This window comes from Epinephelus moara, chromosome 20, assembly GCF_006386435.1.
Source record: "Epinephelus moara isolate mb chromosome 20, YSFRI_EMoa_1.0, whole genome shotgun sequence".
NCBI classification, from domain to species: domain Eukaryota; kingdom Metazoa; phylum Chordata; class Actinopteri; order Perciformes; family Serranidae; genus Epinephelus; species Epinephelus moara.
The window spans coordinates 28,222,191-28,242,878 of NC_065525.1; the positions used below are offsets into that span (position 1 = coordinate 28,222,191).

General features: G+C 41.0%; 1 protein-coding gene across 1 annotated transcript in view; it reads left to right on the plus strand.

Moving 5' to 3' along the window:
- The window catches only part of ano3 (anoctamin 3), a 61,306-nt gene that overhangs the window by 26,089 nt on the left and 14,529 nt on the right, over positions 1-20,688 (plus strand). The window contains exons 3-13 of the mRNA XM_050074318.1: positions 562-768; positions 5,377-5,507; positions 5,652-5,807; positions 5,891-5,991; positions 8,064-8,108; positions 13,168-13,302; positions 13,862-13,968; positions 16,339-16,394; positions 16,479-16,600; positions 19,033-19,167; positions 19,281-19,377. Coding sequence (XP_049930275.1) covers positions 562-768; positions 5,377-5,507; positions 5,652-5,807; positions 5,891-5,991; positions 8,064-8,108; positions 13,168-13,302; positions 13,862-13,968; positions 16,339-16,394; positions 16,479-16,600; positions 19,033-19,167; positions 19,281-19,377 — 1,292 coding nt within the window. The remainder of the gene's footprint in view (positions 1-561; positions 769-5,376; positions 5,508-5,651; positions 5,808-5,890; positions 5,992-8,063; positions 8,109-13,167; positions 13,303-13,861; positions 13,969-16,338; positions 16,395-16,478; positions 16,601-19,032; positions 19,168-19,280; positions 19,378-20,688) is intronic.

Here is a 20,688-nt window from a genome sequence, read left to right on the forward strand (position 1 = left end):
ATTATTTCGGCCGCGCTTTGGAAAGCAGAGCTAAATGTAAACAAACATGGCACCACACCGATAAGGTAAGACAACACGTTTACATGTCGTTTTCTATATGTTCTCTGACATTTATCCTAACGATATGAGGCGGTCTTTGTGGAAAAAAAGCTTGTTTAGTGGACTAACTTTGCACTTGAAGTACGCCCGTTCACTTACGTTTTAACAGGTCTGACGCTACTATGCGCCCCGGCTGTATCTAGGCTAACAGCTAACATGCTAACTATTATTTTTATGTCACTAGTCACTTGAAACAAACAAGGACCATAGGAGACAGGTTGAAATAAACTGAAATTTCCCTTTAATGTCATGTGTGTCCTAGCAGAGTGTCACCAAAGATCAGAGCCATCCATCTCGTAATGCAGGTGTCTCTGACTAAAATATATTTTTATTCATCATTGTAAGCATGCATACATCACCAGGTAGACTTTTATTTTCTTCTCATTTATTTCTGTATTTCATAAATGTCTAAAGTGACGAGTGAAATGACCTCTGCTCTTCCCCTGTCCCTCTCGTCCTCAGGCATGCACACCAGCATCAGCGAGATCCTGAAGGAGAAAAGCCTGAAGCCGTCTCGCCGCAGCCTGCCCTGCCTGGCCCAGAGTCAGACTCATCCAATAAACCTCAACCACTTCCTGTCTGTGCCTCTGAGCCCGGAGCCCAAACCAGAAGTCGAGGGACTGACTCAGAGCATCAGCACCTCCTGCAGCCTTCTGCCCCCACAGACAGGTCAGTCTGCTGGGAGGAACTTTGAAAGTCATGTTGTGTGAACTTGTCTTCTGCCTAGTTCACACTAAACTAATCATGTTCAACTACTGTCTTCATAAACCTATCAGTGGATAAAATGCTTCAGTCATTTTTAAAGATTTAAAGATTTTAAAGTTTACCTTGGAGGTTTCTGCATGGTAGTCCAAGTAAAATAGACTTAGTGAGGAAGAATTTTAATTTGGGAGTTATTTGATACTTTATCATTATTGGCACACAACATAGTTGGTGGTTATTTGTTTGGTTCAGCTGGGCTCAGTTGCAGTGTAATAAAGAGAGGAGAGACAAAGAAACAAGCAAGAGACACCACAAACCACTGAACATTATGAATATAGTGAAAAACATCTAATATGTACAGTTCAGTTCAGGTCCCCAGCATATCAAATAGTACAGTAGGCAGAAAGTACAGCCCCGATAACAAAAAGTTGATAGGCTGTGAAAAAATGTCAATAAAAAAAGAATGAAATAGATTATTCTTTTTTGCTTTTTGACTTTATTTTAAAAGGACAGTTTTAAGCATGAAGAGATAGGTGATGGCATGCAGCAAAGAGACACAGGCTGGAAATGAACTTGTGGCCACTGTGGCAAGGACTTTACCTTTATTCATGGGATGACTGCTCTACGTGCTGAGCTACCAGGCGCCCACAAATGCCTGCACCAAGTTTCAAAAAAGAGGGGCAACAAAAGACTGGGAACGTTGTGGGATCCTCAAAAAAACACCTATTTGAAACACTGGTAAACAGGTTAATTGGTAACAGATTAAAGTATCATTATTGGGTGTGAAAGGTTGATGTACCAGTGCAAACATAAAACGTAAATCAGTACAAGTTCAGTCCAGGGCCTGCAGAGCAACGCAGGTCAGTATATGGGAACTTGTGGGAGGGCTAGCAAGGGAGTTAAGTGCTCTAACTGCTGTAGGAAAAAAACTGTTAAATTACTTATTATAGCCATTTCTGTGGCAGGAAGGCTCCTATTGAGTGTATATATACCTTTGTACTGGTTTTAACTCATGACTTCTACTCTCTAATGTTGATGCAGCTTGTCCTAGGTTTTTTTTCCACAATTCCCTTGATAAATTAAAAGATTTTGCAGTTTTTAGCTGATGCACCTGCGGGTTTTGCACATTGTGTGATTTTTATATCCCTCTAGAGCTGGTCAAGGCTAACCGCTAAATAGCATTTAATTTGATGTGATCCAGCTTTGTTCTTTTTCATGATGTGTTTAAGGCCCTGATCACACAGAAAGTGTTATGCACTGCCCCTTTTTTTTAATTGAATGCCAAAAGTAAAAAAAAACAACCTTGCTGCACCTTTTTATCGTTGCAGCCCCATCACCTCCTTACCCTAACCTTCGTGTGTAATCAGTCTACCATGCTAAATCTACCTACTTATTCTCACAGTTATTAGTAGCTCTTAATTAAAATGGACAGGTAGAGGGTACGTGCTCCAGCTCTGCCCAACAAACTATTTGCAGACAGCCTCGCACCCTCAACCAAAGTGAAACGGAGTGGGTACTTGTGACCACTAAAATAAGAGGGTGGATCACAGGGAGTACCACCAGTTTCTCCTCCATTGTTTACCAACTGTAAACTTGCTATCATGGCAACCACAGAAGGCCCACCTCTCAAGTCATCTGATTGGACAAAAAGAGTTCAGAGCACTCCGGCAAAAACGCCAGGTGCCTAGAGTGCAGAAATGTGAGGTGCATAGCAATGCAAAAAATGGCGACCAAAAAGCTCAGTACTTATTAAAAACACTTCAAAAATCCACCTCCAGCTAAAATGCTTTCTATGTGACTGAGGCCTAAGTTATTCTTCTATTCTATTTAGATTGTTACAGGGAAGCCTTTCACGGCAAACTTATGTCATATCTGTGATGCAAACTATCACTGTTATTCTGTTCAGTCTTTCTATTACAAATATGTTTATTTCTGTGGATCTTATGTGTTGTTACTGGTTACCGCTATTTTTGTCTGTATGCTGTGTTTCATCATTCTTTATCCTCTGTATTGCATGTTGTGCTCAACAGGATTTGGTTGCTGCGCAGATTTTTTTGTGACATTTAAGGCACATGCAGGATATTGATGGAGCAGATTGTGTTAATGCTGCAGCGGACGTGTCTGGTGCACTTTTAGAGGCAGTGAGATAAAAACCTGGTAAAACCGGGAAAAAAAATGGGTGAGGGAGAGGGAAAATTATTCAGTCTTATTAATATCTTCAGGAATGTTCAGAGGCCATTGACAGCGCGGGCAGCACTTCAACACGTGAGTATTTTCACGACCTTGAGCCGCCCTTTGCCCCACTCTTTGTTTTTTTGCTGCCGAGTGGAGTGTGCAAAAGTGGGAAGAGAGGTGCAGTTTCATGCAGATGAGGCAGCACAAGGTGAGGTGTTGCTATTTTGGTGAAAAGCGGCTCTTTGTCGTTGTGCTGAAAATAGACGTCTGCAGAAAAAAAAGGTCTGTTGGCCCGAGGAGGGTGCAGACGGAAGGAGGGAGTGGAGACAGACCAACCTTGGTACACTGACATGCGTTTGATCTAAGCTGGATGTACTGCTGCAAAATAGGACATATGTTTCGCTTTACTGTTAAATTGTACTGATTTACTTTAGCTAACAATGATATTATCAGTCATGTGACACAGCACTTTAAAGGGACAGTTCACTCAAAATCGAAGATACATGCTTTTCCTCTTACCTGTAGTGCTATTTATCAGTCGAGATTGTTTTGGTGTGAGTTGCCAAGTGTTGGAGATTTCGGCCGTAGAGATGTCTGCCTTCTCTTGAATAAAACGGAATGGTTTTTTGTTAGGTTTTTTTGGGGGCACTTTGAGCACCACAAACACAGTGCTGTCCAGTTTGACTATATATTCAAGAGAAGGCAGACATCTCTACGGCCGATATCTCCAACATTCTGCAAGTCACACCAAACTATCTAGACTGATAATCGACACTACAGGTAAGAGGGAAAATATAAGTTTTTGGATTTGGGGTGAACTGTCTCTTTAAACTGGAAGCGCTGTAATACGGCTCCTTGCTGTGTGTGAAAATGCAGCATGATCCAGCAGCATCAATTCAGACTGCTTTTCTTTACAGTGCCCCATGTTGCCTGAAGTTGTGAGTCATTTTTCAGCACAGTTGACACTAATCACCAGATACAAATGGACTGGCTGTATTGGCTTTCAGTGTGGAGGAAATCCACATTGATGTCTAAAAACAAGACCTATCACAGCAATCAATTCCCCACTACACCTGTGCACTTTTGATATTAGCTGTACATACCAGATCGAACATTTTACATCCTTCATTCTGATGTTTTAGCTTGTTTGTGGTGGGCTATAGATATAGTCTTCATCTTTATCATAATGAAATCTGTTGCAAGCAGCTATGGAAACTATTCTGCAGAGATATAGTGATTTCAAAGATTGTCACACTGCACAGTCGTGATCCTAAAATAGAAGTCGGGGCGGTATTGTCTCAATCTCAGCCTGGATCAGGGAAGATGCTGATTAAAATAAATAAAAGAGAAAAAAATGGTCACAGCTAATGATTTTGCATTAAAACTAAATTCCCTCTGTCCAAGGCTTATTAATGCACTAACACACACTAAAACACATTATTGTCAGGAGATCCTAATTTAACTTCAGTTAGTTAATGAAGCTGTTAAGTCTTGATGTTTTCGTAATCTAAATGAAGTGCTAAGCAAAAAAAGAAGCCAATGAACCAATGCAGCTCCTTCTTTGTCCCCTATTTTTTTTAATTTCAACATGTATATGTGGTAATAAAAATGTAAGTCATTGATTTTGTTGGAATAATTTAGATTTCTTGCACTTGATTTCAGCACAGCAGTATCAAGACGTTCTGACAGTAGTCAGACCGAGCTGTTGAAGTCGACACATTTGACTGGAGAAATGAGCCGAGCTGTCACACATAACGTGCTGTGCTGTGAAATTATACGTCTCTCTATAGCTATAGGGTGTGAACTATGTCCATGTCATGCCATTAGAGTGCATGTGTTATGAGATTTAGTCTTGGGCAGATGGATGCTTTACTCACTAAATCTACTTTCCTCCTCATAAAGGCAGTACATACCAGGTACCAAAGGAAATGGAAAAACCTCCATTTGCTGTGTGGCGAAAGAGTTACTGCTCATCAGTTCTTCTTTTTTGTGGCCAGGAAAGGTTATCTGATAAGGTTTTAAAACACTGAGCTTCTGGAAAAGAAATTCTTGGTGCAGTCTTGATTGTTTGTCTTGCCTCACAGTGTGGGTTTAGCAAACCTTATTTTGTTTGTGCACATCAGTGGGATGTGTAAAGATTCAGGAAGGAAGGAAACACGATTGGCCGTCTTTCAACATCGGTGCTTGGATCTGTTAAATTGCATCAAGGTGTTGCTCTCAAACTGGCGCCCACATTTGAATAACTTGGATTTAGCTCAGATCTAATTTCGATGTTGGCAATTAGATTTAGGGAAATATTGACTTGAGCAACAACAAAAGACTTAATGCAGATAGAATACTTTGTGTGGTGTGCTACCAGCTCAATAACCGTCTCATTGATCATGCTGTGTCTGTGTGCAGCAGAGGATGCAAAGGATCAGTACGTGGAGGAGTCAGAGGTGACTACGTGTGAAACCAGGGCAGACGAGTCATTTCTGCTACAGAAGCCTGTCACCCGCGCTAAACTAGAGGCCCGCGCAGACTCACTTCAGGTACCTCGCTCTCATTAATCTTCAGTTAGTGCCATTAACGTTCACAATGTTACACTGTAGTTGTCACTGACCCACTGAGGAGCTTCAAATATAACTAGCATCCCTGCATCTGAAATTCACATATAAAAAACATTGTCATTACAGGGAAAGACTCCAGCTGATTCCTCTGGGCTGTTTTTCCGAGATGGGAAAAAGCGTATTGACTACATTCTGGTTTACAAGAAGTCCAGTCCACAGGTGGAAAAGAGGTGCACGTTTGAGAAGAATTTACGGGCTGAGGGACTAATGCTGGAGAAAGAGGTAAAAATGATTCATTTTAGACTTTAATTGTCTTTGATTTCTCAACTCAGCTCTTAAACTACTGTTTCTCTTTAACCCAAAAGCCCTCCTTGACGAACAACGACATCATGTTTGTGAAGGTCCACGCTCCTTGGGATACACTTTGCAAATATGCCGAGCAGATGAACATCCGAATGCCTTTCAGGTAACTGTAGTTAGAAACAAAAAAATGAGCCTTTAAAGGACCTATTGTGCTTTGTCGCTGTTTTGTGTCTTATACATAGTGTCACAATGAAGGATGTTCATATTAAACGTGGACAAAGTTTCAAACAATGAGGTAAACATATGAAGAAGTTGTGAGCAAACACCTCAGGTTTCCCACTGTTCTGAACAACCTGTTTCCAACAGTTTTTTCCACTCTGGCTACAGTATGATGTTATACTGTGCCAGATTTCTCTATATGATCATTTGCTCCAGGCATGCTACTGTTAGTGTGACATTACATAATCTACACTGCTGATTTATGCTACATACTAACGTTAGGGAAACATGTAATCTTCAGGGTTTCTCACAGATACATTTATTCTATTTGCCACAGTAACAGCATCTCCCACCATGTGTTGATATTTTTTATTTTTGGAGCTGAACTGTTCATCAGGAGTGCTGTTGAAATATTTACCCCTGTCAGTTATTCACTGCACACACTGTCAGAGCACAGAGCATACTGTAGGCACAGACAGAGCAGCAGAACACCAGGTACAGTGAAAGTAAAACTGTGCTGTTCATTGTGCTGCGGCCAAAGGTTTGCCTTCAGTCATTTCTGCAGCAACTGCTCCTCTTAGGGGCCGTACACACGCCCCGTCTTTAACCACCAGGAAAATGCGAGGTCGGACGCTGGGCAGTACTTTTGTACCTTTTTTTGAACCAGCTTTCAAGAGCACCGCAGCAGATGAGATTGTTAAGCAACCTTAAAGGTATAGTGCACCCAAAAATGAAAATTGAGCCATTATCTACTCACCCATATGCCGAGGGAGGCCTTGGTGAAGTTTTAGAGTCCTCACATCCCTTGCGGAGATCGGCGTGGCAGCAGCTAGCACACCTAATGGCTGATGGCGCCCCAGACTAACGTCCAAGAACACAAAATTGAACACGCATCATATAGCCTATTTATCTGAAATCCTGAGTGCAGAGCTGATCTTCTTCCAGGCGCTGTTTATAAGTGTGTAGGCCTATCGTCCGTGGGACAGGTGTAAAGCCCTGGCAGCCCTGCACCCACATGATCAACTTTTCCATATTTATCACAAACTGATATTTAAAAAGAAGGGAAAGGAATCTGTTGGCTCTGATCGGTTGGTCCCCGTCACATGACATGCAATGTGCGCTGCTGCATTCCAAAAGTTGAATTCTGTTTACCTCAGGGTGCAGCCATTGCGCCATGAAAAATAGGAGCTAGGGAGTGCATGCACGCCACGTCGGCATCGTTCTGGCGTTTGAGTGTGCCTGCTGCATGTCTACATTGAAAACAATGAATTTGAGGGCAAAACACGGCATGTATACAGCCCATTATCTGTCACTCTGCTCTGATCAGCTCTGGTTGGATAAACTGATCGATTATCTACCCCATGACTCATAAAGAGATCCACCTGTGCTGCATTCAGGGGCCTGCAATAACACCGCCAACCTGAAACCCCATTTCAGATATATTCTTGCTGCAACATGTCCATTTTAGTTAACAACCTTTTATTGGTGATTTTTGATGGTAGAAAGTGACGCTATTATTCGTCACAGTCATGTCTTTCCCCAGCTGCAAGTACACCGCTACATGAAGCTACATGCGAATGTCAGGGAACATGTAATCTTAGTTGCTCACCTATTTCAAATCATATTCCTGCTGGAACATGTCCAGTTGTTTTTAGAAGCTTTCATGAAAATATATACATATATATATATAAAAAGTGCAGCTATTCCCTGCTGTAATTACTCCCCGACTGCAGTGAACACTGACCAATAAGAGCAGACTGGGCCTTCTCGAAGGGAGCTTAAAGAGACAGGCGCTAACACGGAACATCTCAGACAGAGGGTGAATACAGGTGTTTCAGCACAGTATGAGAAAAAGAAAGTGTTTTATTGAACATTAAAGCATGTGATTTAGTAGAGCCCCCAAATACAAGTATGAACCTGCAAATGAGCATAATGGGTCATCTTTAGAGTCATTTTTTTTCAATGGCCGACAACTTCATCCAGTCTCTCTAACTTGTCTTTCTTTTGTTCTTTAAGGAAAAAATGCTACTTTACGGACTTGAAGAGCAAAACCTTGGGCAGGTAAGTAGATTTAAGGTATAGGATTATTTTTCTCTGTTGCTCTCTGGGGCCAGGAAGCTGGACGCTTCACTGCCTCTAATGAAATTCTTGAGTGCCACAGCTGCGAGGCTTTAGCCGTAATGTGAGCTTTGACTGGTGTTTTAAGACTAAAGTTATCAGTCCTTTGAGCGAGGAACGTTTGAGTTGGACCATCATTGTCCTTTTCAACCCAACCACTGAGTGAGTATTAATTAATCCAGGATTAATCACCCCTTTATGTATAAAGTCTGGGATTAGATTTTTAAATTGGAAAGCCCCCCCCCCCTCTGTGTGCAGCACTGATAAGTAGCTAAAATGGTTTGAAAATCATTTAAAGATCAGTGATTAAGTGCAGTTGACCGTTGCGCTGTTATGTTTGTTTTAAATTAATGTGATTAGTTAAAGTGAAAAGCATGCTGCACGTCAGGCACATTGTAAGAGTATAACACTCTTAACGTTAGCAGTGCTTTTCTGTAAAATACTTGTAATCTCAGTCAAATAAATGGAGCTGCACAGGCTGATTAGCATACTATTTTTAGAGAGATGCACTAGCACTTTGATGTGATGTTCAAGTGTGTCCAGGCTCTACACAGGACTCCAAATTTCCATCTCACTGGAGATGCAGACAGAAACAGTCCAACACCAAATCACTGAAATAAGCTTAAAGCAGCATCTTTTGTTTTGAAGACCTTGGTTAACACGCTGCATTTGTATTTTAATTATGTAAAGTCTACAAACCCTTTGCAAAACCTTTTCTAAACATTTTCTCAGTTAAGAGCTCACTGTGAGTGATGTGGATCCTACATGAACTCAACATTCTATGTCAAACTGAGACTAGGTTATGGATATTATTTGGATTTGTGCTCTTATCACTGGTTTGAATTGGGAGGGATTTAGCTGGGAAAAGATGATGTCACATACTTCAATGCACCACTCAGGATTTGGCAACATTGGAATTAAGATGTGGTGACATTTGTAAGGTTGTTTCTTTATGTCACTGTCAATCATACCTGGTCAAATAACACCCCCACAGTCCTGATAAATCAGATTAGCTGAGTTTCTGACTGTTAAACTCTTGATTTAAAAAAATGTGTTGCTTGTTTAGTCATAAATTTTTAATTTTATAGAGAAATACACAAGGTTTGAGAGCACACTTTCAGGGGCAAATTAAAAAAATACCTGTTTTTCTTCTTACCTGTAATGCTGTTTATCAGTCTAGATTATTTTTATGTGAGTTGCAGAGTGTTGGCGATATCAGCCGTAGAGATGTCTGCCTTCTCTCCAATATAATGGAACCAGATGGCACTCAGCTTGTGGTGCTCAAAGCACCAAAAACCAAATTTTAAAAATTCAACAGCAATGTCTCTTTCCGTAAATCATGACCCGATTACTCAAGATAATCCACAGACCTTGTTGTGAGCAGTTTCATGTAGGAACTGTCTTCCTTCTACCAAACTACCCCTGCCAACCGTAACACTGCGCAGAAGGAAGCGTGCACCACTGAGCTAGCTAATGTTACAGCTCAGCTAAAGAGGACGCCATTATGTTTGCAACTGTTCACAACAAGGTCTGTGGATTATCTTGAGTAATTAGGTCATGATTTCTGGAAAAAGACATTGCTGTTGAGTTTTTCAAATTTGGTTTTGGCACTTTGAGCATCACAGGCCGAGTGCCATCTTGTTCCTTTATATTTGAGAGAAGGCAGACATCTCTACGGCCAATATCTCCAACACTTGGCAGCTCACACCAAAACAATTCAGATTGATAAATAGCACTACAGGTAAGAGGAGAAATGTGTATTATTGATTTGGGGCTGAACTCTCCATTTAAACCTGAGGTTTATAAATTTCTTGGCAGTATTTTTCACTCCAAGGATGAGAAATAACTGGAACAATGTTTGCACCACAGCAGTGATGGCAGATGTTTATGAATAAGCTTTGAATGAGCCCTTGTAACAGGCAACAGTTAGTGACGTGTGATGTTCGTGCTCATGAAGTACATGTGGGTTTTTCTTATCCATTAAACTGCAAACATGGTGTGACTGATGTTGCTTTTGAACAGAGCTTATAAATGTCCCTGTTTTGGTATGATACATCACCATGCAGATTGAAATACTTTATCAATAAACTATCACAAACACATCATGTACGCACATAATAAAGTCAGTGACGTCTCAAAGTTGAAGGAGTACACAATATGGATAATATTGATACTGATAATATTGTTATTTCACCTTTACAAACAGTATCATTTGAACATTTTAATGTTCAACTTGGAGGACACACACACCCACACACACAAAGCAGACGTAGATCACACAGAGAAGAATCACCCGCCCACCTGTCCAACTGCGAACAAAGAGTGATCTTAGTCACTGTGAACAATGAGGACCATTATGATTTCCTCCGAGCTCCTGCAGTCTTTCACTAAAAGAAAAATCTACCAGAGTAGTAAATAAGCTTTATGTGTTTACTAATGGTCTGTCACTAACTCACGTCCCTGTAAAGCGTAACGAATGAGCAATGTGCAGGTGGTGACAGCTTCCTGGGTTGATATCATTACTTTCTGTACAGTACCTGTCCCCTCCACCACTACAATCATAAAATGCTCTCTGGCTACTGTGTGTTTTCGCCCAGAATTTCCATTTATATTCATTCACTCCATCTCAGAGCAGAGCAAGACAAATTAGAGAAAGACCTCTTCAGCAAATCTGGAGAAGCAGCGGGCAAATATTATTGTTTAGCCACGCTGGCAGAGCTGGCTCTAGGATGTTAATGTCATCTGCCTGTTGGTTCAGACTGAAGCATCTCCACACTATTTGATGGATTTGCTATGAAATTTTGTAAACACATTAATGTGGCCCGGAGGATGAATCCTAATGACTTTGGTGGTCCCCTGACTTTTTCATCTAGTGCCACCAAGAGGTCGTGGTTTTTAACTGAAATGTCTCGACAGCTACTGAATGGATTGCCGTGAAATATTTTTGCATTACTGTTGCTGGCAGAATGAATTGTACTAAATTTGGTTATCTCTTAAATGTTCATCATCAGGTCAAAAGTTTTTAATTTTTAGTATACTTCATGACCAAACACCTGCAAGTTAATCATATCCCCATTAGCCTCAACTGTACTTTGTGTTACATAATCACCTAATTTTAGGCTCAATCCCAGTACACCCCTTGCCTTTACCACTTAGCCCTTACCTCTCTGTTTTGCACGTTCATATCTAGGGTTACGGTGTCTTGATTGATAAAGATTTAAAATGACCATAACCATCATATTACCTTCATTTAATATTTCAGTATATCATTGTCCAGTTTCCTTATATCAGCCATAACAAAAAAACTGCTAGTAGTATGCTATTGTCTCAGTAGCTAGCTATCTAACATTACATTGTTATTGCTGATTTGTGCATGAAATTCGGTGGTATATGACACCTGAAATGTAAGTTAAGTCCAGCACCAGTGTTACTGCACTTGTTACTGCTTCTCTAACATTGGTGCAGTCTGACACATAGGAGTATGGGTTACAGCATGGCCTGTAACTCTGTTCTGATGGGCAAAGGGACACTTGAAAACAAGGGGTAGGCCTAGAGGTAAAAATAAGAAATGGTATTGGGACTTAGCATGCTAGCAGGCTAAACTATATTGGTGAATATAATAAACATTTTACCTATAAACCTCAGCATGTAAACACTGACACTGTAGGCATGTTAGCATGTTGATGTTAGCATGTAGCTCAAAGCATCGCTGTACCGAAGGGGATGCCTCATAGAGCTGCTAGCATGGCTGTGGACTCTTATTCTTTTCTCTATTTACTGAGTTAAATTAACTATTATGGCTGGTCTTGTGGGATAAGGGTGATAGGGGACAGAAGAAGATGCAGATAAGCAGGTGGGTGGGGAAAGTCCAGGCTCCCAGGAATGCTGCTCAGCTTTGCAGCCAGTTTTTCCCAGTGGCCACTTGCGGTATTGCATCAAAAAATTCCCCTGCAGCCCAAAAAGCATTTTCCACATAGACCATCATTGTAAAAGAGATGTCTGTAAAACTGTTGACAGGACATCTCGAACTGCAAATAAGGTCAATTATGAGTCATTCTATAATACAGTTTTGATCTATGCAGGTGTGTGATGCATCACAATGTAAAGTTTATGAGCCAAGTGGGAACTCATGGGTGGAGACAGCGGGAGAAACACTACTGCGCATATTTAGTGAGCCGCAGTAAATCCTGAAGCTAGAAAATTTCCTTTGGCATATGTGCCAGGCTGGTGTCTAGATAGTATTATAAATTTAGGGAAACGTCAGGTAACTGCAAGGATGACAAGAGAAGTGGGAAGAGGTGTGTTGATGCATAATGGAGGCAGGTAATGGGGAAAGGCTGAGGAAAGCCTGGGGGTGAAAGGCATCAGTTTCCGTCTGCTACTGTGCATCATCAAAATTCTTACATACTAATTTGCCTGTGCTGGCGACTTCATTTGCTAATTTTGTGATTTTGGGGTCAGCACCCATTATACTGTAAATACAGCTGAGTTGAGAACGCCAGGTCTTTTTGAAAGAAGGGAACGTCTGAGGGCATCTGGTGAATGGAGGGATAATGACAAAGGGGCCTGGGGAATTAGCAATGTGGCTGGAGTGAAGGGACAGAGAGACAGACTGTGACATTAACATTAAAAGGAGATTTTAAGGAAATCAATGGATGCCTTCAAACTTTTACTGGCCCTTAAATCATGACTGTAACACAAAAAATAGAATTATCCTTTGAGTTAGATTCCACAAGCTGTTATCTTGGATCACTGACTCCCCGGCTCATGAGTCACGAGCAACGTGAACATAAAAAGCGATAGTCTGCAGCGTGATGCCTGCAATGTGTGCGTGTACGCGTGCATGTGTGTGTAAACTTGTTTTTCAGTGGGTGTGAGGTGGGGGGAGCTTGTCAGGGTTTGTGTCAGGGGAAAAATGTTAGAAGCCAGTGCTCCACATCAGGAAAACAATCTTCATGTTAATCTGTGGCGTTAATCCTGCTTTCTCCGTGCGTCCGTGCAGCAGGTTTCATCTGAGATGTCGTCAGATGAAAAGCTGGCTTCCCAGAAATCCCATGAAGCTGGACAAAGAGGCCTTGCCTGACCTGGAGGAAACCGACTGCTACACGGCCCCCTTCAGCAGAGCACGCATGCATCAGTAAGGAGGACACGCACACAGTCATTCATACCACCTCAGAAACTCACACATATTATCAGAGTGTCACATAATGGCAGTGTCTGTGCCAGCAGTGTCGGATGATATTTATCCCTAAACTCCCTCTCGTACATCAGATCATGTCTGAGTTCTGGGTGAGGAATTTAGACACCAGCAGACTTTAATATTTTATAGCTTGTGCCAGATTTCAGAACGATAAAGACAAGCTGATCATAAATAAGATATCGAAATACAGCAGCAGATGTGCATAAAATGATTAGATTTCTCCCCCATTCCCTCCTATTTTTTTCCATTTTTATTTTGATGAAACTTTGATGAAAGGCAGTTAATCACTTCCACTTTTCCATCACTTGCCAGCCTTGATGTGTGTGTGTTTTTTTAAATAACAATCCGTGAATGAGCATGAACTTTTCAGCACAAAGTTTTTAATGAGCTTTGCATCGTTATTGGCTCAGCTCTCATTAGAGGCTGTAACTGGATAATATTGATGTGTCGTTACATGATGAATAACTGAAACCGTGCACTGTTATTTTCCTCCCAGCTTCACTATCAACAATAGAGGGACCTTCTTCTCCAATTCCACCAGAAGCAGAATAGTTCATCATGTGCTGCAGCGCACCAAGTATGAGGATGGAAAATCAAAGATGGGTAAGGGACCGCGCTCGCTGCTTACTCCTCTCGCTCCTTACATAATAAACAATATTTCTACCAGTGTCACATTAATGTCGGGGGATTCCCGTGCTCATTATCTGGATATATGATAATGTACAAGTATCCATCATGGTGACCTATTTAGGACAATGTATTCCCTGAGAAGGGAGCAGAGTCTACATTTCTGCATTTTGTTTCTGTTGGTTTTACAACTTCATAGAGTGCTGCAGGAATAAGTCCTTAAACCCCAGAAATGAGTCGGCATTTACACACTTCCGGCTTCTTTGTCTTGAAGTCAGTAGTTTGTTTTAATGGGTCTTTGGTTGATGCCTGAAATAAGGTCTGTGGTAAACACAAGCTTAAGAGATTTTCCTTTTGTTTTACAACAAAAACGTCTCATTAAATAGGCCTACTTGCAAATTTTAAGGCTTTTACTGTATGTGTCTTAACACCAAGTGGCAACCTCCAGTGCTGAAAAATGAAGCCAACATGGGAAGTACCAAAAACTGCAGCTCTTTGAATGGCCATTTGAGGCTGGCTCAGGATGTGAATCACTGCCCATAGACAGCATGTTCGGAAATAAGCATGTTTATAGCCTGGTACAAAAAAAGGTTTTGGTCTCTAGAACTAATTTCCCCATTCATGACAACTGTAGAGGGAAGGGCGCTTTGAGTGACAGGCTGTCCGCCGATAGTGTTTTCGGCTTCTCAGTATGATCCACCCCTCGCTCCTTCACTGAGCCAGCCTCTTGCCCAAATATGTCACCTCTGGCTCCATAAAACCAAGAGGGCGACGGCCGAAGTGCTGACCTCAAGGCTTCGAAACAAGTCAACAAACCAATATTTTTACAATCTACGCTTAAAACAGGCAGTTGCTAACAAGTAGCTAAATGAGTCTACAGAACCGCAACAGGGCGGGTAAGGTTTTTCAGCCTTGTTTTGGTGGTGATGTTGAAGTCACGTGACCCTGGTGTAGTTAGTTTATAGCCTAACGTGTCGATGAAGATTCTCAGTCATCCAGGTCATGGTAATCATAAGCGCTGTATCGTCCAGAACTGAAGAAGCTTCCTGGATGAGAGGCGAAACGTCTTCAAGAAACGCAAGCAAGTCCAGTTGCCTACGATATAGCAGCTATGGTTCATAGCCTAACGTTATCTTATATCTGGTGATTGCACTGATGCTTCAAAAATCCTAAACATGTATTCGTGAAGATGATCTTGCTGAACAAAATGTGTAAGTCTCATAAACTTCTGTTTGCCACAGAGTTTATTTTCTGCAATAATCCACAATCCATAGGAAGATCCTATTAGCTTTTTATCGAGGGAACCACGATGGTGTTAACTTCTGGGTTGGACTACAAATAAACGTCATCCCTGCAGCACTCCATTCACCAGAAACATTAGTATTAGAGCCCAAAATAATTAATGCCAATTAGTAGCAGATAAACAAACGACACAATAATTCTGTATTTATTTCTGTCTCTGTGTTTCCTGCCGTTTGGTTTATGTCTCTATGAAAACCATGAGGGGCACCAGTAAAAGAGACTGTCTAGATTTAGCTGTTAATTTGGCTTCATGGAGCGACAGTAAGGTAGTGGGGGGAATTATGCCTTTGTTTGTTGTTTTTGCTGTGGGATGATTAAAATGTGGGCTGCTGCTTAGCTGTCGGTGTCATCCAACTTGTGGCTGATCCCTCCTCTCCTTCTGGCTGTTGTGTTCTTTGGTATCGGCAGTTACCAAACTGCCCGTCCACTCCCACATCTACTATCTTGTCTGACTGCTGCTGACATGTTTTGCTGATTAAAGTTTGGCCTTGAAGGGCTGGAACGGATTTCACATTAATATTTTAATACTGTTGACCACTCTACTTTCCAACAAATAAGATCAGCTCTGCCACAAGAGTGGAAAATCCTTTTCAAATCCACCCCTCCCTGCTCCTGCTCCCACTATCTACAGTCTCAGTTGGGGGATGACAATGCAAATGAAAGCGCTATTGTCCTGTGAAACATAGCATTTCATTCATTACCGCTTCATACACAGTGCAGGACCTGCAGCTGATTCAGTCAGTTTATTGTGATTGAGTGATTTTACACAGAGTCATTTGTGGTCCAGAAAAACGAAAAGGGTCATTTTCAAGTGTTCGCAGCTATCTGAAATCCTAACATGAGTGTTTTAGGCCTCTAATGTGCTTGTTTAATGCAGCTTGTCAGTTACGTAATGCAGTAAACTGTGTAAGAGTGGGTTTAAATGAAGCTCTCGTTGGACCCCTCTCTGAATCGTGACTGGTGCTGAATTTTTAATGTTGTCCTTATGCTTCTCTTGCTGGTATATCTGCATCCTTTGACATGACATTGTTTATTCTACTGCAGGCATCAACCGGTTATTGGGCAATAACACATATGAGGCTGCATTCCCTCCTCATGAGGTGAGAGGATTTTTATTTGTACAAGATTCACAAATTGTAAAAGTCCTCCTGTAATGTGACTTTCTTTACTCTTTGTCTCATCAGGGCGGCTACAAGAGCAGACACCCGATTAAGACTCACGGTGCTCAGAACCACAGGCATCTTCTGTATGAGCGCTGGGCCCGCTGGGGAATCTGGTACAAATACCAACCTCTGGATCTCATCAGGTATTCAACACTGCATCAGGAGCTGTTTTTAGAGGTTTACATGAGCTCTGGTGTCCTGGTTATGAGCTTTGTTATGTCTTTGATCATACCCAGGATGTGTTGTTCAAACAGAACATAATGTAAAACAGTTATTTCCCTCCCTGGTTATAAAGATATCCAGGTTTCTGATCACAGTCTGTTCTCTAAAATCTAAATCTCTCTCCCTGACATCCCAGTATGTCTGATATTTATGAATTGATGGAGTAACTCTAACTGTTGAGAAATTGTTGAAGTGTGACTCCGCTTTAGTTTATGGCTGCCTTGGCACTGCTGAGTTTTAGCACTGTATTCTCTGAAGAGTGACAAGGAATAGCTTGACATTTGAGGAAATACACTTATTCACTTTCTTGCCAAGAATTACTGTAGGTGAGAGGATCGATACCACTCTTGTGTGTGTGAAGTACAGAGCTTGAACCAGGAGACGATGAGATAAGTTTTGCATTGAGACCAGAAAGAGGGGAAAATATTAGAGAACTCCCTTAAAAACAAATTATCTTTTAACTTTGGAGACGACCAGGCCAGCTTTTCCCCCCTTTCCTCTTCCAGTCCATGCCAAGCTAGGCTAATTGCCTCTGAAGATTTTATAAATTTGATAACCATTAGAGATTTTTCAAACTGTTATTACAAAGATAGGTGTACCTATAATATCTCCAGTGGTACTAAGGGAATGCTACAAATCAATAAGCCGATCTGCTTTATGACAGTATTGGATTTTAAGCTGCTATAATGTTTATATTTATAATAATCTTTCCAGTGACGCTGTGAAAATAATGTGACAGTGGTCACTCGTAGTGATAAATCTACAGAGAATTATCACCAGAATCTCCCTTCAACTTTACAGACCTCTTAAAGCGTTGTCGTTGGCCAAAGCAGGTTGCTGCTTTCAGTGTGAAAGCTCTAAAAACTAACTGCACACTACCTGGTCAGCACCAAACAGCAAACAGACACAGTTTAGAGACCAGCTGGTGAACATAGTGGAGCATTTAGTGGCTTCACAGACAGATATTTAACCTCAGGAGTTGGTAGAGACCAAAATCAGATGGAGAGGAAATTTTGAAAATTTGTCTGAAAACAGACCTCACACGGGCGGCTGCGGGGGGGTTGTTGTTTTAATAATCCTGTTTAAAATCAAGCTAACATAAAAAAAAACTACAAGAGCCAGAGCATTCATTCTTCTTGCAACAAAAAGCTAAGACTTACATCTTTGGCACCTTCACATTGCCCGCATACAGTGACGTCATTACATTATGCTACAAGCAATCCAAAAGACAGTGAAAACATGTGTTGACGCTACAGTATTGTCCCATCGTGGCCAAGGGAGATTGTTGTTTACATGATCCTGTTTAAAATCGGTCTAAAATAAAAACTATAATAGCTAGAGCATTCATTTTTCTGCAGCAGAAAGCTAAGACTTACGTCTTTTGTGTGCTTGCAGTGTTGTCGTCCAAAAGATGGTGAAAACTTGTGGTTGCGCCTGAGGAGCAGAGAAGCAGGTCAATAGGAAAGACTGTTGTTTTTTTTGTATGGCACAATTTCAATAGTTTTATCAAATATTGTGGGTTTTTTTGGCTTACATAACCGTTTAGCTTGGGTTGTACAGATTTTAGAGATATGATGCATCTGAAAGTGCTCCAAGAAATGACATCACAGTAAGCAGACATACCAACATATGCACTGGCGCACTGTTTCTATGGCAGAGTTCAAAGGGTGAAGGGAAAATGATAATAAAGGCCTTGAAAGTGTTTGGAAATAGACAGACTGTATGGGTCTTTGAAAGTGCTTGAATTTCTACACAGTATATTGTGCAATAATAGAACTTTTTTTTTACATCGCCTGCCATCGCTGTAATTACACAACTGAGAAGTGTTCAAACATTTGAGCCTCTCTTTATAATTGTTGTCCGTGAACTTCTGTAAAGCCCCATACTCCTCATCACAAAGATTATATCTTGGTTACAGACAGCTATGAGCCCTTATCCTAAAACCAGGGACCATAACTGGGATACTGGTGTACATGTAGGGAAGACTTGTGGACGCTCCTTTCTTTCTCAGCCATGTCCTTCCTCGTTGTTAATACAGCATTGCATACACAGATGAAAGTTGCCTGATGCAGCTTATTGTCACTGAGATGTTTTACTGTAGCAGTTGTGAGATTTGTGTTTTGCTCAAGGGCACCCTGACAGCTGTGGTTTAGGAGGCAGATAGAGTTATTGATTCCCACCACAGCATTATGTCGTGTGACCTTTCAGCTCAGCAGCCTCCCTATCCATGAGGCTACCACAGTACAATAACTACACCCACAACTCTACTGCAGGAGAGCATGGCCAGGTTTAATCAACAGGCAGCAGCTTATTGCTGGGTTCTGACCACACTGTCTCTCTGTTTGTCTCCTAGACGTTACTTTGGTGAGAAAATCGGTCTTTACTTTGCGTGGTTGGGTTGGTACACCGGCATGCTGATTCCTGCTGCCCTGGTTGGCGTTTTTGTCTTCCTCTATGGTCTCTTCACCATGGACTCCAGCCAAGTCAGGTCAGTTCACACAACCTGTACACCACTGTATTAATATAAATGTAGAATGTGTCATTTAAAATATGATTGATTCTTGATTGCTGCTGTCATTTTCTGATTTATTGTCTCACCAGTAAAGAGATTTGTGAAGCCAACACCACCATCATGTGTCCAATGTGTGAGGAAACCTGTGAGCCGTGGACGCTGAGTGACAGTTGTGTCTACGCCAAGGTCAGTGCAGTTCTGGTATTCATCCGTCAACACAGAGTTTCAGTATGTTAGTGTTTCTCATTACAAACATTTTTAGGTTTCAAAAACTGTCATCACCCTTTAACCTAGATAGTTTTCACTCCTATTTTGCAAAGTGCACTATTGAGTCACTATTGAGATACATTATACATCACCTCCCTTTTTGGAATAAAAAGAATGATCAGAAATAACAACTAGAGAGTCATCAAGTTGTCTTTTATAATTTGGGTATGATTCATGATCACAGAGATCATGGAGCTTTAAATGAATCATGAGTCATTTTAAAAATACATTAACATACAGTAAGGGAACAGCTTTTGAAATACATTTTAAAGGTTTGGTGAGACATTTTTTGGAAATACACTTGCTTTCTTTACTTGCCAAAAGTTAAGTAAGAAGATACTCTCTCACACTCTCATATCTGTCTGCTAAATATGAAGCTCCAGCCAACAGCTGATTAGCTTAGTGTAGCACAAAGACTGGAAACAAAGATAAACATCTGGCCTCTCTTTGTTCAAGGACAAAACCAAAACTTGTCTTTTTTATACTTAATTTTTAAAGTTTGGTTTTCCAACCTGCACCCTGTTTTCCATTATTTTTGTGTCTCACTGACTAATGAGAACAACAGTTTTCGAAAGTTTTCCAGTATCGAGCGAGATCACTGCAGCTGGCAGCAGCAAAACAGGTTGCAATGTAACCTTTTGGGGCACGTACGCACCATCAATTTATGCCTATAAAATGAAGCCTACTTTCTTTGCTACACTGACAGGCTCAAATTATTATTCTAGATCTCTGAAAACTTATGGAAAGGAACCCTACAAAGGTTGACCTTGTTGTTAAAGGGTAACTTTTTGTTTAACCATTAATAACCTGGAAATCCCCATCGGCAAACCCACCAGACTCATTTTAAATTAACAATAATCTTATCATCATAAAAGAAACTTTATTTAAAGTAGACAGAAACAAAATAAAACTTGCAAGACTCATCTTTGTTAATCAACTCTGGTTTGGTTGAAATACACCCTTAATTCACCCAGTTAGATGTGAAACTGTGCTGTCTCTATTCATGCTAAAATTAACGATAATTTGAATGGACTCTGGTGAGTTTGCCGATTGCGATCTTGGGGCTGTTACTAGTTAAACAAAAAGGATCTTACTCTTCAACAAAAAAATCTGTGTCCGTCTCTTCCATAAATTGTCAGACACATATCAATCTGAGCCTGTCAGTGGCAAAAACGAGCACCTATAGCAGCTTTTGTAATTACATTAAAGCCAATTTCACAGCTGCCGGCT